Source organism: Artemia franciscana, chromosome 5 (genome assembly GCF_032884065.1).
Source record: "Artemia franciscana chromosome 5, ASM3288406v1, whole genome shotgun sequence".
Classification (NCBI taxonomy): Eukaryota; Metazoa; Arthropoda; class Branchiopoda; order Anostraca; family Artemiidae; genus Artemia; species Artemia franciscana.
Window position 1 is genome coordinate 11,177,549 of NC_088867.1, and position 14,361 is coordinate 11,191,909.

The 14,361-nt window shown below is 34.6% G+C and overlaps 1 protein-coding gene across 1 annotated transcript in view; it reads right to left on the minus strand.

The window, feature by feature from the left end:
• LOC136026975 (exocyst complex component 8-like) overlaps window positions 1–14,361 on the minus strand; it is a 73,607-nt gene that overhangs the window by 47,132 nt on the left and 12,114 nt on the right. Inside the window, exons 4-6 of the mRNA XM_065703846.1 lie at window positions 13,889–14,185; window positions 9,749–9,869; window positions 3,672–3,861 (exon numbers count right to left, since the gene is read on the minus strand). Of these exons, the coding sequence (XP_065559918.1) occupies window positions 3,672–3,861; window positions 9,749–9,869; window positions 13,889–14,185 (608 nt within the window). The remainder of the gene's footprint in view (window positions 1–3,671; window positions 3,862–9,748; window positions 9,870–13,888; window positions 14,186–14,361) is intronic.

The following is a 14,361-nucleotide window of genomic DNA, read 5'->3' on the forward strand; positions in this document are numbered from 1 at the left end:
AACCAAATTCATTATGGGTTTTAAACCAATACAGAGTAATGTATGCATAACAAGTAGGTAATATGTGACGATCTCTGCACGAGAATTTTTGTTTTATGAAAATGCAGTAGGGACCAATGCCAGGCTGCTGCAAAGTAGGCCAGGTGCTGTTATAATCTTGGGCTCCTAAGATCGTTGAACTTCATTCAAATCACGCGTGTGCTTTAGTGTTTATATAGAAGTCTACGCTCCTGTTTGTTAGTTAGTCATCCATCTTTACGAAACAGAAACCAACAATTAGAGGCTTTTTAAAAAAGGAACAGTTGATAGCACATCTTGGTTGGTTGATACAGTTCTAATTACCACAGATCTAGGGGAGATAAGACACCTCTAGAATATACTACAGACAACCTTGACAGCTACGAAAAACTTTCAGTCTAAAGTTCATCATCCATACTTCACAAAACAATACACATTTTTCAGGATTGTTTGTTTTTCGATGGACAAAAAGCTGTTTTTACTCCGCCAACTTCGCCTGAAAAAGTCGAAATGAAGACAGGGCTTTATAAATCGCCTACTGATAGCAAAAGCTAGAAGGCTACTGTAGCTAAAGACGTTTTCTAACGTTTATCGTTTTTTAACTTTTAGTTACTATGGGCTGTGATTCGCTCTTTACTAGATTGCAGCTAAAGCTTCAACCATGACAAAGAGTACATTGCAAACTCTCCCCAGAAACTAGTTAACATTGAAATCTGTGAAATCTAATAGATAGTAAAATTTGTAAAAACCTAGTAAATATAAGCCATAGCTTTTAATTGAGCCATTACACATCTATCGACTATGGTGTGGCAGCCTGCTAATGTTCCAGTAGCTTACTGATGAGCAGACGATTTATGAAACTTACTAAGGGGGGTGGGATGGGGAGTGTACGGGAGGGGTTCTTATAAATCTCCAATTAAGGATTCTGGAACACAACTATTACAATAGTACTTGTTTTGTACTTCAGATTTTTTCCACTTAAGAAGTGGCACCAAAAGTGTTGTTTTCAGTGCTATATGGCACTTACGAATGGTAAAATTGATAAAAGCACGTAGATATGAGCAATAGATTTCCAATGAGCCACTAAACATAACTATTATAAGATCTGCTAGCCCAGTAGCCCCAGATTTTCCACTTGAGACATGGCACCAAAAGCCCCGTTTTAGTGTCATTTGGAACTTGCATATGGTGGAATTTATAGGGAGAATGTAGATATGAGCAATATGTTTTATATGAGCTATTAAAAATCTGTGTACAATGCTCTGGTAGCCTGATAGTGCCAAAACTTAAGAAATGGCACAAAATGTGTCATTTTAGTACCATATGGCACTTGCAGATGGCGGAATTTGTAAAAAGCAAGTAGATATGAGAAATAGCTTTTTAATGAGCCATTAAGTATCTCTCTATGATGTTGTGGCAGCCCACTAGGCCTGCTGAAAAAAAAAGAAAAAGAAAACGGGAGACAAATTAGCTGTCCTTGTTGTTTAAGGAGGGGGACCGTAATTTCCCCGTATAAGGTTTTCGACCATGCTGATTCCAACGGTATACTTTTCATTTTGATCTGACGCCTTTTTCGAAGGGTTTCAATCTTTTTTTCAAAACCACCATAAATTTCTTTTCACAATAAATTTATACTTTTAGGACGAACCAAATTAACAGATAACATTCCTGAAACAGTGTCAGATGGCAATTTTTTCACTAGGCAGTTTGTTTTCAAAACACGGTTTTTAACTTTTGGTTACTATGGGCAGTGGCTCCCTCTTTACTAGATTGCAGCAACCGCTGTAACCATGACACACAGGAATATTCCAGTCTATGTCGAAGACATTTTGGATAAATTAGCCCACAAAAAAAAGGTGGCTTGATTTCATTTTGTAATTACATATTTATAATTTTGTCTCAATAAAGAATGTACCTTATATTCTAAAAACTTTAGTTATCCTTTTTTAATATGTGCCACTATCCCTCAATCAATTTATTCATCGCCCTGCCCTAGAGGAAAAAAAATATAATTAACACGCATCCGCGATCTTTTTACTGGCAAAAAAAAATCCACATTTCCGTACATAGGAGCTTAAACTCTCTGCGGTGAGATTCTCTGATACACTGAATCTGACGATTCGAATTCCATTAAGATTCCTTACCTTCTTGTGGGTCTTTCCCTATTTTTCAAAAATCAGGCAAATTTTCTCAAGCCCATAGCTTTTGATTGGTAACATGAAATTTAGTGAATCTCAAATATTTAGAATCGGCTTTTATATTAAATTTCGGTTTTTGGAGTTTCGGTTACTATTGAGCCGAGTCGCTTCTTATGTACAGTTCGTTACCATGAATTGCTTGATATTATGCCATATAGCGTATAAACGCACTAATTTATAGCGATGTCAAATAATACCATCTGAAGCGATTTAAAATCAAGTTACCATGTTATTGATATTCTAAAAGGTACGAATACTACATTTTGCAGTCCTTAAAAAGATTTAAACGTCCTAAATTGAATTATTTGAGAATTTTACTTTCATTTGTAAGCCCAATGCTTAAGTACGCCTTTTCTGTTTGGCATTCAGCACCTTTTTTGCGTTCAAGAATTAATTTAAATCAAAATACAGTGGGCATAAAATATGCCTAGCTTGGCATGGAAAATCTCAGAAAATCAAGTACACAAGTTAACTTTAAGCTGGTAGGCCTAGTCGGGACATAAGTCTACTTTCTTTGCCGTCAACTAAGTTTTCAAATACCAGAAAAGACATGTTTGCAGCAGTTAAGGTTGGCTATAAAAGGGATGCTAGAAGGTGCAGGCTTAGTCTCTTTCCGACACAAGCAGCAGATTCCCCTCTTAGAACTTCCCCATTCTTTTTTCGTAATTTGGGAGTTTCTTTGGTAATTTTTAGGTAATTCATAATCTCTTTGGGTAGTTAAACATGGTTCTTATAGAAGCTAAAGGTATTTGCACTACAGAGAATGCCCTAGTTTAAAAATTAAAAGATATTTTATACACTAGAATTCAAACTAGTAAAACAAAACCTGCACATGGACCACCCTCCCCTTTCAACGAGAAAATCTGAAAAATTAGATACCGAGATACCGTTAGATGTTATATGTTATATGTATCATATGTTATATCTAAGAATTAACGACGCTTCTTGACTACTAAGGTCCCTACGTCGGCCCTGCAGTGCATTCCTGCAGCGTGATTCGATCTCTGGGTCCCGTATTACCAAGCTAATGTCAAATCCACTGCGCCACCACAGCAACATATGTTATATGTATCATATGTATCATATCTTATATGTTAAATGTTATAGGTATGTTTTGAACGTCTGCAAAAGCAGCAAGTTCGGGTCTTTGATTTTCAGAAATGTAACAGCAGATTCCTGTAAAAGACCCAGCAACTGAAACGTCGATTCGACGCCCTATGCGCCAGCAATGGCTCTGGAGGATCTTTATCTTTTTATCTTTAACAGCAGATTAAACTAAAAAAAAATGGTAGTTAGATACCGAGATTAAGCCCTTTCTTTACCAAAATATGAAGGTTAATACTTTGAAGCTATTTTGTAAACAGCTATATCACTCTAATAGGTATTTGACACGGAAATGAAAAAATTTAAGCAACATACAAATTGAATAATTAGAAAAAGGGAAGAAAAAAATACTTGATGGTGTCATTGATCTTTTCTTCTGAGTCTTTAATCCTTTTCTTCAAAATTTCAAATCGTTCTATGGCTTTTTCAAAGGTTCTTTCAACGACCAATATATCAAGTTTGTCAAACTCGGCTAGAATCTCTTCTTCAAGAGCCACTGCAGCGTTATCAGTATTTTTGATTTCTTCTTCGTCAAAAAGAACTAAAAAAACGGTGATTTTCAAAATTTCACACAAATAAAAAAAAAGCCATCAACCAGGGTTCATCAGAGCTATTTATAATTATCAAGGCTAAAAACAAAATTATGGAAAGACAACGAATAGGAGAAAAGAAAAAGATACAACAAAATTGATATGAAAGGAGCCAGTATTCTGAGATTACCAAAAAATGAAATAAAAAAGTGCAGGAGCAAAACAAAACTTAACAAAAGGGAAAGTTAACTCGACTGAAATAGATAAATAAGAAGAGAAACAGGCGATTCGCTTATAATGATTACAACTAACACATCAATCCATAGCACCTTTTTAAGCTATATAGAACGGTGCAATAAATAAATCTTTTCAACTTCATTATATGAAACGTTAGCAATAAAATACCTCAGAACGGTGTTTATATCTAATATTTTTAATGACTTACACCGTTGTGGTTCTTTTATAACAAATTCTTTACTTTTTTAAATTGAGAATTTACATCAATTAACTTGTAAAAATTACCTGGATTCTCTTTTATATATTGCTCAAATTCAACACGCAAAGGAAATTTGCCAAATTTAACTATTTTCTTTTTGATATGTAGAAAATTCAATTATAGCTTCAAGCTTGACACGGTATGACCGTGACAAGTCATCGTAGAACACAAGAAAAATGCCATACTGAAGCGGATATCCAGCCTTGAATTTTACTGGCTGCAATTTCCTGCTAAGTAGTCAGTAAATATTCTGCAGGAACTTCTAAAGTACTATCCCATTAACCCTCTCAGCTTTTCTGGTATTCTGCCTATTATAATAGCCTAGTGTTGGCAGTTAACAAACCAGGCTTACAATGGGATATCTGTTCAGGGGCGCTAAAATTTCAATCCTAGGATAAAACCTAAGAGAAAAGAGTATAAGAAAATACCGATGGACAGCTTAAGCACTCAAAAAGTATAAGAGAAAACATAACAAAATTAAGCTGTTTCAAGCAATCTCCAAGCGTGTTTTCTTTATTGACAACAAGAAAAACCCCATATATTTAATTTAAGATACAATGCAAGGAAACCAGCATTGTTACTATTTCGACTATGTTACCATGTTACTATTACTATGTTGAGCAATCTCTGTGTCCTTTCTGTTTTAGAAAAATACACTTTCCGCGATTGTACGAGGATCCATTTTGCTTTGAATATGTATATATGCACTGAATTTAGCAGCGTCATTTCATTCCGAACAAAGGGGGGGGATAAGCAACCTCTGTGGGGCCCCTTGAGTAGCTGGCTCACAGGTGTTTGAAAACTGTATTTCTGCACAGTGGTTAGCACAGCCCTCTCCCAAATAAGAGTAGTAGGAATAAATTTAAAAGTGTTTCATGAATATAGAAAAAATTTCAGTTAGAAATTAATTCATAGTTTTACTGAAACACTGAGAATCGACGAGGTCTCATTTTTTCAAAAATATTAACCATAGCATGGAAATCCAACAACTTCACAAGAGCCTTTCCACTGGATATTAATATTAGATCAATGAGCTTTTCGTCAACCATTGTCTGATCTTAAATATATTTTATCAGGCTTAAGGGCCAGACACATATCTTTTTTCGAGCACCGATTTCAGCAAATCAGTGGGCAAACGACAGCAGTACTTAAACAGTGCCCTTGCATGAGATTCATTTTATCAAAGATTTTAATTAAATATTAAAAAATTTCAGTATTAAATTATGAAATTCTTAGTTATTATTATTATCATTTAGTTCTTTTGATTTTGCTGCTAAAGAGAAGGAAACGATTGAGGATATCTTTTTTTATGATAACGATTGAAAATCAGTACCATTTTTGTAAATCGGCACCGATTAAACTAGAAAAATTTTCAAGTTCAAATCGGCGCCGTCTTCTTTGCAAATCGACGCCGAAAAAAATCTACGTGTGTCTATTGACATTGCCTTCAGACAACCGTAAAGTTCAAAGAGATCTTTCGGCTTATCGGCTAAAAATTCAATATATACCTTCTCATAAGATCCGTATGTGACGCCAACGGGGTTGTGCCAATATAAGCTCATTTTTAATGCGCTACCAAAATAGCTAGTCGGCTAGTATCGAGAAAGTGTGGCGCATCAACATCTAACGCAGAGATTAACTCAAACAGTGGAAGAGCAATCATGAAGCGGCTTTCAAACTCGGAACAGAATCTATCTATCACAAGAAAATAATCCATTCTGAAAGCATCTTTAGTTGATTTTTTTACTCCAGCAAGATCATTTTTTTCCAAAGTCGACATGGTTACAAAATCACGTAGGCGGGAAGCAACTTGTAGTGCTTGTTTTGGTCTTTTACATGAAGAATCAGAATTCTGAAAATTTTGCAAAAGGTCTTCAGTGAGGCCGCACTCACGAGAGAATTCTTTTGTTTTATGAAAGATTCCATCAGAAGATCCGTCAGTTCACATTTCTCTAATTTTACCTTGCGCAACTGCAATAAGACTAATAGCCCAAGAGAAAACTAGGTCTATTGTCTGGATCTTCTCAGATAGAGTTAGTGGCAAAAAAAAATTAAGCTAGATGGAGTGTAAATACAAATTCAACTGTCAGAAGTTAGGTTGCAAGTCCGTGGGCCTAAGCTGCCGATTCCCCGTCACTAGATGTTTTTGTAATTGATTCCCCGTTTAAAAACGGGTAATAAAAGTACTTACTTACTTACTTGTTTACTAACGAACAGCTGGTAGCATGTATTGCATTTCGTGATAAAATAGTACAGCTCTTGAAGAATGGAGAAGAAATATGCCTTTCGTCTCAAATTCTGAATGCAATCACCTAACTAACACAAGGTTGTGTTTATGAGCATAGCAGTGAAATTAAATTGCATGCGGTGCATTTGCCTTAACACGGGCTTGTACACCTGAAAAGCGGCCGGTCATGACATTGGTTTGATATTTTCACAGACAAATTGGAAAAACAACAAATTTGCACCCCAGCCTTTCTGGATGTTTAACAGTATTTGCCCCAACCCATCCTAAATTTTATACAACTGACACCAGTTGATCATTCTGAGTTTTTCTTTTTAGGTTGTTCTTGTATAGCTCTTATTTCTTTTTTTTTCATGTTTTTCCTCCTTTTTAAGTTGGTTCAAGGTAAGTAACCCCCCCACCGTTGATAAAGCTTTTCGGTTGTGAAGTAAAAATATTTGGTCTTGATTGTTGGTACATATTTTTTAACTATCTTTTTTAAATCTTGTCCTTTTTTCATATTCTCATTTTTTTTTGTAATCTTTAGTGTGTGAGATAAGGTACTGTCCTTCAAGATTTTTATCGATTCTTTGAATTGTCCTTTTATTAAGTATATTTTTCTTATCTTTCTTGAAAACATAAAGAAATAATTGGTCTGAAATTCTCCTTTTAGTTTTCTACAAATTCAAAAAGCTAAATTTCAAGACAATTCAAGAAACAAAATAACCATTCTGAATGAAACCAAATTTCAAATTTAACGTGCTGACTGTAGGCAAAGAAGAAGAAGGCAAAGAAGCAAAGAAGGCAAAGCGTTCTGGCGGTTTTTGTGTCAAGGTACCCCCCCCCCCCACCCCATCGTTGGTAAAGCCTTTCGATTTTAAATTAAAAATATTAGGTCTTGATTGTTGGTACGATTTTTTTTTAACTATCTTTTTTTAATTTTTTTTTTTCATATTCTCATTTTGTTAAAATCTTTAGTGTGTGAGATTAGATACCGTCCTTCAAGATTTTTGCCAAGATTAAGTATATTTTTCTTATCTTTACTGAAATCATAAAAGAATAATTGGTCTAAAATTCTACCTTTGATTTTCTATAAATTAAAAGAAGCTAAATTTGAAGACAATTGAAGAAACAAAATTCAAGAAACAAAAAAAAACATTCTGAATCAAATCCAATTTCAAATTTAACGTGCTGGCTATAGGCAAAGAAGAAACGGTGCAATGACCTTGCAAAATCCAAAGCGTTCTAGCGTGTATTAACAATAATACATCTATGGCTACAAGGAACGTAAAAGGCCCGTTGTTGTACAAAATGGCGTTTTATTTGTAAACTCCAGAAGAAGAGAAGACCTGAGGAACATGCGACTCAGAACAAATTCGAAAATAGTCTCAAAGAAATATAGAGTACATGATATGTATACATTGAGGGGATCACAACTCCAGAATTACATAAGCGACACATATGATTTTATTAGAAATCCTGGGTCGATTACTATATTGTAAAGAAAGTTGGTCGCCATGGCTATAGCAACAAAGCAAAAAAAATGTATCGTTATGTAAGAAATATGAATACTAAATAAATATGTTTGGAATGAAGATCACAGCAGATTGTTGTCAAGTACAGCTCTATTAAAAACGGATTTGTTTCAATTAAGTACAATTGTTTGCACGGTTTTTTTTACACTTCAAATCGAATCAATAGAAATTGTGACAGCTGAATTGGGATTCCTCCTAAAACCAGGGAGCCTATAGCCCCAACCAGCTCCCCTCCAAATGACATTACTGGCTGAATTATCCGTAAGTCACTTAATCTCTTCAGATTGATTTAAAAGTTTGTCAAAATAATAGAAAATTCATTGTATAGCTAATTAGCTACCTAATCCAGGGTAGCCTATATATTTGCATATTAGGGGGGGGGTAAAGTTCATTTCCGACGCAAATAAATGTCTTATTTGGACTCTGACTCTGAGGTATGCCTATTTCCTATATATCTCATTAGAGAATAAATCGGGGAATTCACCAGAAGGTGGAAAAGCGCTACTTTCTGGATGTGGCAAAAGTAACTCAAATTGCATGTTTTATTATTGCCTTTTGGGAGTAATACTTGTATTTTTGGTCCGTATCACATTGGATTTTAATCATTGATAGTCTTCTCGCTTTTTTCTTCTTGTATTTATTCTAATTTTGTTGGTTTTCATCCTCACTAAAAACGTCTCCTTTTATGCAGTGGACATACTTACGTTTGTTCTCTCTTATTAGTAGTTATGGAATCGCATTTTGCTTATTTCTTTTCTTGTCTTTATCATTGACTATAGGACAATACAGAATCAATTTTGAGGAACATATTAAACGTCAACTGGGAACACAAATTCAGTAACGCTGAAATCCGTCAGAGAATTGGCCGGTCGCTAACTTCTAAAGGTGAAAATTGTGAAGGAAACGGCCCTAGAAGGAAACGGGCCGTTCTAGGGCCCTAGAACGGCCCTCTTAAAGTCCGAACCAGCACTGCTGATCTCTGTCACAAGGCCCTTCAGCCAGGATGTGCAATGGAGGGATGGGACCAGCCGTCTTGTGCTTTCACACACCCTTTCTGTTTTACTTCCCCAAATTTCTCCAGATACCCATTTAGAGCTGGGTCGCCTCTAGCTAAGCATACAGAGTCACCCCACTCACTCCCATCCCAAATCAAATAACAGGCGACACCAGGAATCAAACCCTCGCCTTCCGGACGAAGAGTTCCAAATCCAGCGCGCCATCCCCTTGGCTAGGTGGTGGCCAAGTGGCGAAGAAGAAAAGATAGAGTGATTTTGAACACATCTTTTGGATGGATGACAGAGAGTCAACAATCCAGCACTAAGCACAGCAAGAGGAACAATGTGGACATCGACAGAGAGGAAGACCGAAAACACTCTGAGACGCACATACGACCGTGATCTCTGATGGAACATATGTCAGGTTAGGTTAGGTTAGGCCTAACCTAAGTATCCCCAGTGGGAAGATATCCTCGCCGCAGCAACCAAGCAAGACGTCTACAGGGGCTTCATTGATGCCCTATGCACCATAGATAGTCCAGGAGAATTTAAGTTCTAAGAAAGCAATCACTGGCCTTCAATGTTTTTTTTTTTATCTCTGGTTGGATTTTTCGTTCTTCTTATTTGTATTTATATTTGAAAACCTACCTTTATCCAGCTTTGAGTGAACTTCAATCTTTGCAGTTACAGGAACTGGTAGCGAACTAGGCTTTTGCATGGGTTTCAGCCTCATCTGCTTTGCTTCTTCGAATGCTTTCATTACTTTCACCTATAAAATCAAAACAGCTAATTACTACCATAAATTTGCTAACTATAGCCCACCCCTCTCACAAAACCCTGGCACTTGATCCCGTTCGTCCTTGATGATAATTTAAAGGCCAACCTAGGTCGCTGAAATTTCATCTACAGACTTATTCCCCAAAGGCAAAAACTAGATCGCCTGTGGTAACTATAAAGGAAAATTTATACGGTGTGAAACTTACAGGAAAATGGAAAAAAAATTGAAAACAGATAAAACTAAAAACTGAAAAACTAAAAAATTGCTCTACTTATAGATGCTATTATTGCTCGACTTTTAGAATCCAAGGTACAGTAGGAGGAGCTTAAAATTATGGGTCCGATTTTCTCTTTTTAACTGTTCAGTTTTACTTAAACTGTTACTTTATTTTCAATCTCTGCTCGCTTCAATTAGAGCACATTTAATATTTTATTGATTCGAATTTATAAACCTTCAATGGTAGAGTTTTATTTTAGCATAGAATTTACACAGATGCAAAACCTGAAGCGTTCTACAGTAAAAAACACCAGCAGTTTTTTATTAAACAGAAAGCCTCCCTCCTTGTATCCCTGGCCTTCCCCTTGTGTCACGGAGCCTTTAAAGGGGGAATAAGAGCATCGTGGTCCCTATTTGTATTTATTGGTGAATAATACTCTACAAAAAGACTCTGAACAAACTTTCGAAACATGGATTTTAAAGAAAAATTACATTAATTTACTTGTTTGCAATTCCTGTTTCAAACAGACATCTACATCATCAGCAAGATATCAACATACACGGCATCAACATAAAAAGACATAATTGAGATCCTGAATGGAAGTTTTTCCGCAGCTGAAAATGCTAAAAAAGAAACAACAATGATAATAAATAGACCAAAAAAAAACAAAATGATACAGGCAGATATACATAAATATTTTCTCAGCTCCGACGCCCCCTATATTTTAGCCCAACAGATGGCATTTCTTTACCTAACCATTGTTCTCAACTTCTCATAGACCTTCTATGTACCCCAACAGCCAGAGAGGTTGTGGATCCCCATTTTCAGTCTTACAAACTCGAATGTTCAACCAATCAACGTTTCTTTATTAACAAGTTAAACACCTTTCAGATTCTTCAAAATAAGATAGCTCAAGAAATAATAAAAAATCCTATCTCACTTTGCCATCTTTTATATTATATTATCAATTTGGTCGGAAACAAAACTTAAAAGTTTGTTTTTTCTAGTTTACATTTTCTTTTTCTGTTTTCACTAAATAAATTTTTCGCATTAAATTATTGACCTCGTCATATTTTAACTTGAAACGATCACATAACGCAGCACAATCCAGATCCATTATCGGATGTCGATTAATCACGGCGGTTTTTCCAAAGAGGGCCTAATTGCACATAGGGGTAGATAATGCTTAAGTTTTGTCCCCGAGGATGTTCTAAGAGCCTTGGGAATATTTACATGAAATATGAACAGAACTTACAAAAAAATTAGAGAAAAAAGGGTCTAATTTAAAAAAGTAAAATAGGCCCAAATTTCTAAGACAACACTGCTTTTCCATTTACAAAAACTTAAGATTGAAAAAACGGGTTCAATTTAAATAAACCAGGAGAACAAAAAAAAATAAAAAAAACTTTAAATAATTAAAGGACAAATCCGAATATTTCGACTCCATGTTCAGGAGCTTTTTTCAACGGAAAACTTAAGGAAAATGAAACCATGTTCGTCCCATTTGAGACTCAAGCGGGAACAATTTCTTTGCATCGAAAAGCAGATGATCCCATTTGGTGGAAGATATAGTATCAAACAGTACATCGAACTTCCCTGTCTTAAAACCGTTTTTCCTTTTTTATTTGATTGTCGTTCGATAGGGTCAGGTGCTAGGTAAATAACAGGCTTCTGCACTGGCAAAAGTACTACAGCAGTAGTAAATTCAAAGACAGATACCAAGTCTAAAACAATGTGGCTGTATAAAATTTTGCGTTAATACATAAAATATCTACACCTAGTTTCTGGGTGGTACATAATTAATGTGTTATTAACTTTTCATTCGCAGGGTATCATCAAATCTCTGGTAGATCTTTAGACTTTGGCTTAGTGTATAAGGTGGCAACCTAACGCCCAAATAGGCCCAAATCTCTTAGACCATACTACTTTTCCATTTACAAAAAATGAAAGAGAAAAAATGAGTTCAATTTAAATAAACCAGTGGAACAAAAAAAATGGAAAAAAGAACTTTAAATAATTAAAGGACAAATCTGAATATTTCGACTCCATGTCCAGGAGACTTTTTATACGGGAAAAAAACTTAAGGAAAAAGAAACAATGTTTTAAAATAAAATTATCCAAACAAATGACAACTAGCATACAGGAGAAAAAAATACAATGTAATTGTCAATACTGTAATTGTCTGACTAATCACCGACAAGACAAACGAAGAACCCACGGATTATTATCCTCTTTAAAATTAGATTGGCATCTATTACAAATGAAGACTATATTTATTATATTCTTTAGTGTATACCAGTGGAACAAAGTGTAAGCAGTGGAGAAAAACAAAAGATAAAAAAAATAACAACAAAACTTTAAATAATAAAAAAATCCGAGTATTTCTACCCCACGTCCAAAATATTATAAATATTAATTTATTATGTTATAATTAGGGGACAGGTTAAAATTTCTAACAGTAGTGTGTTACATAATTGTCCCAAAACAAGTGTCAACCTTGCAATTTGACTTTAAAATGTGAGTTCTATTTATTTGTTTGTTCTTTTTTTTTTCTCTTGTGTGTAATTTGTCATTTGTTTAGATGATTTTATTTGTTTGATTATTTATTTGTTTGTTGTTTTGTTCTTTTTTTTTTCTTGTGTGTTAGTTGTCATTTGTTCAGATGATTTTATTTGCATGATTTTTTTTTTCTCTTGTGTGTTAGTTGTCTTTTGTTTAGATAATTTTAATCGTTTGATTATTTATTTGCTTGTTGTTTTGTTCTTTTTTTCTCTTGTGTGTTAGTTGTCATTTGTTTAGATGATTTTATCTGTTTGATTATTTATTTGTTTGTTGTTTTGTTCTTTTTTTTCTCTTGTGTGTTAGTTGTCATTTGTTTAGTTGATTTTATTTGTATGATTTTTTTTTTCTTTTTTCTTTTTTTTCTCTTGTGTGTTAGTTGTCATTTGTTTAGATAATTTTATTCGTTTGATTATTTATTTGCTTGTTGTTTTGTTCTTTTTTTCTCTTGTGTGTTAGTTGTCATTTGTTTAGATGATTTTATCTGTTTGGTTATTTATTTTTTTTTGTTGTTTTGTTCTTTTTTTTCTCTTGCGTGTTAGTTGTCATTTGTTTAGATGATTTTATTTGTTTGATTATATATTTGCTGGTTGTTTTGTTCTTTTTTTTTCTCTTGTGTGTTAGTTGTCATTTGTTTAGATAATTTTATTTTAAAACATTGTTTCTTTTTCCTTAAGTTTTTTTTTTTTTGAAAAAGGCTCCTGGACAGAGAATCGAAATATTCGGATTTGTGCTTTAATTATTTAGAGTTTTTATATATATATTTTTTTTGTTCCACTGATTTATTTAAATTAAACCCGTTTCTTTCTCTCTTAATTTTTGAAAATGGAAAAGCAGTGTGGTCTAAGAATTTAGGCCTTTAAAACGCAAGTGCCGACAAGTTGGGTGCTTAGTCTGCATAAATAATAATTGTGCTTTCATTACAGTCACTCAATAGTTCGTTTTTACCTTACTTTCAGCGTCAGCACACTGGAACACTCTCGTCTCGTAAGGTACCTTACGTACCTTACGAGCTACCAATATTGGCAGACAATTGGCTTTTGTTTGCAGTCTCAAGAATTTGACTAGTACAACAGGGTACTTGTGAATTATATCATACACACTCGAAAAGTGAAGTTTGGTGAATGCTAGTGAAGTAAAACAAAATATGATGAAAATACAATACTTTAGCAACAAAATTATGAAAACTACCACAGAATTATGGGAGGGCGTAATACGCCCAAAGCGTTTTTACCTTAGTTTCAGCGTCGGCGCACTGGAACACTCTCGTCTCGTAAGGTAATAAAATTTTAAACGCGTCTTTGACTGGTTCTAAGTTGCGAACGTTCACAACAGCCACTTCTTCCTGCTTGTAGGTTGATTTCACCAGATATCTCTGATGACCTCTGGCGTGTGGTTTCCAAGTGGCTAAGACAAAGATATCTGTGAATATTAAAGCTTTCAACCTTGCTAAGGCAGAAAAATCGGCAGGATCAAGTTCAAGGATGTTGCAGTGGTATAAAAACTGTTTTCTATCAGACGATAGAAGTTCCTAAAAAAAAATTAACAAAAATTAGTTTAGTACAACAGCTTTTCTTGCAGTTTTGACTATAGGGTGAAATGGGGGAAGAAGATTTCCGCTTCCACCACCATCTTTAAGCTCTAACTTCAGCTTAAAGCTGCTACTTTGACTTACTCCCATAAATATTTAAAAATATCTTTGATTTG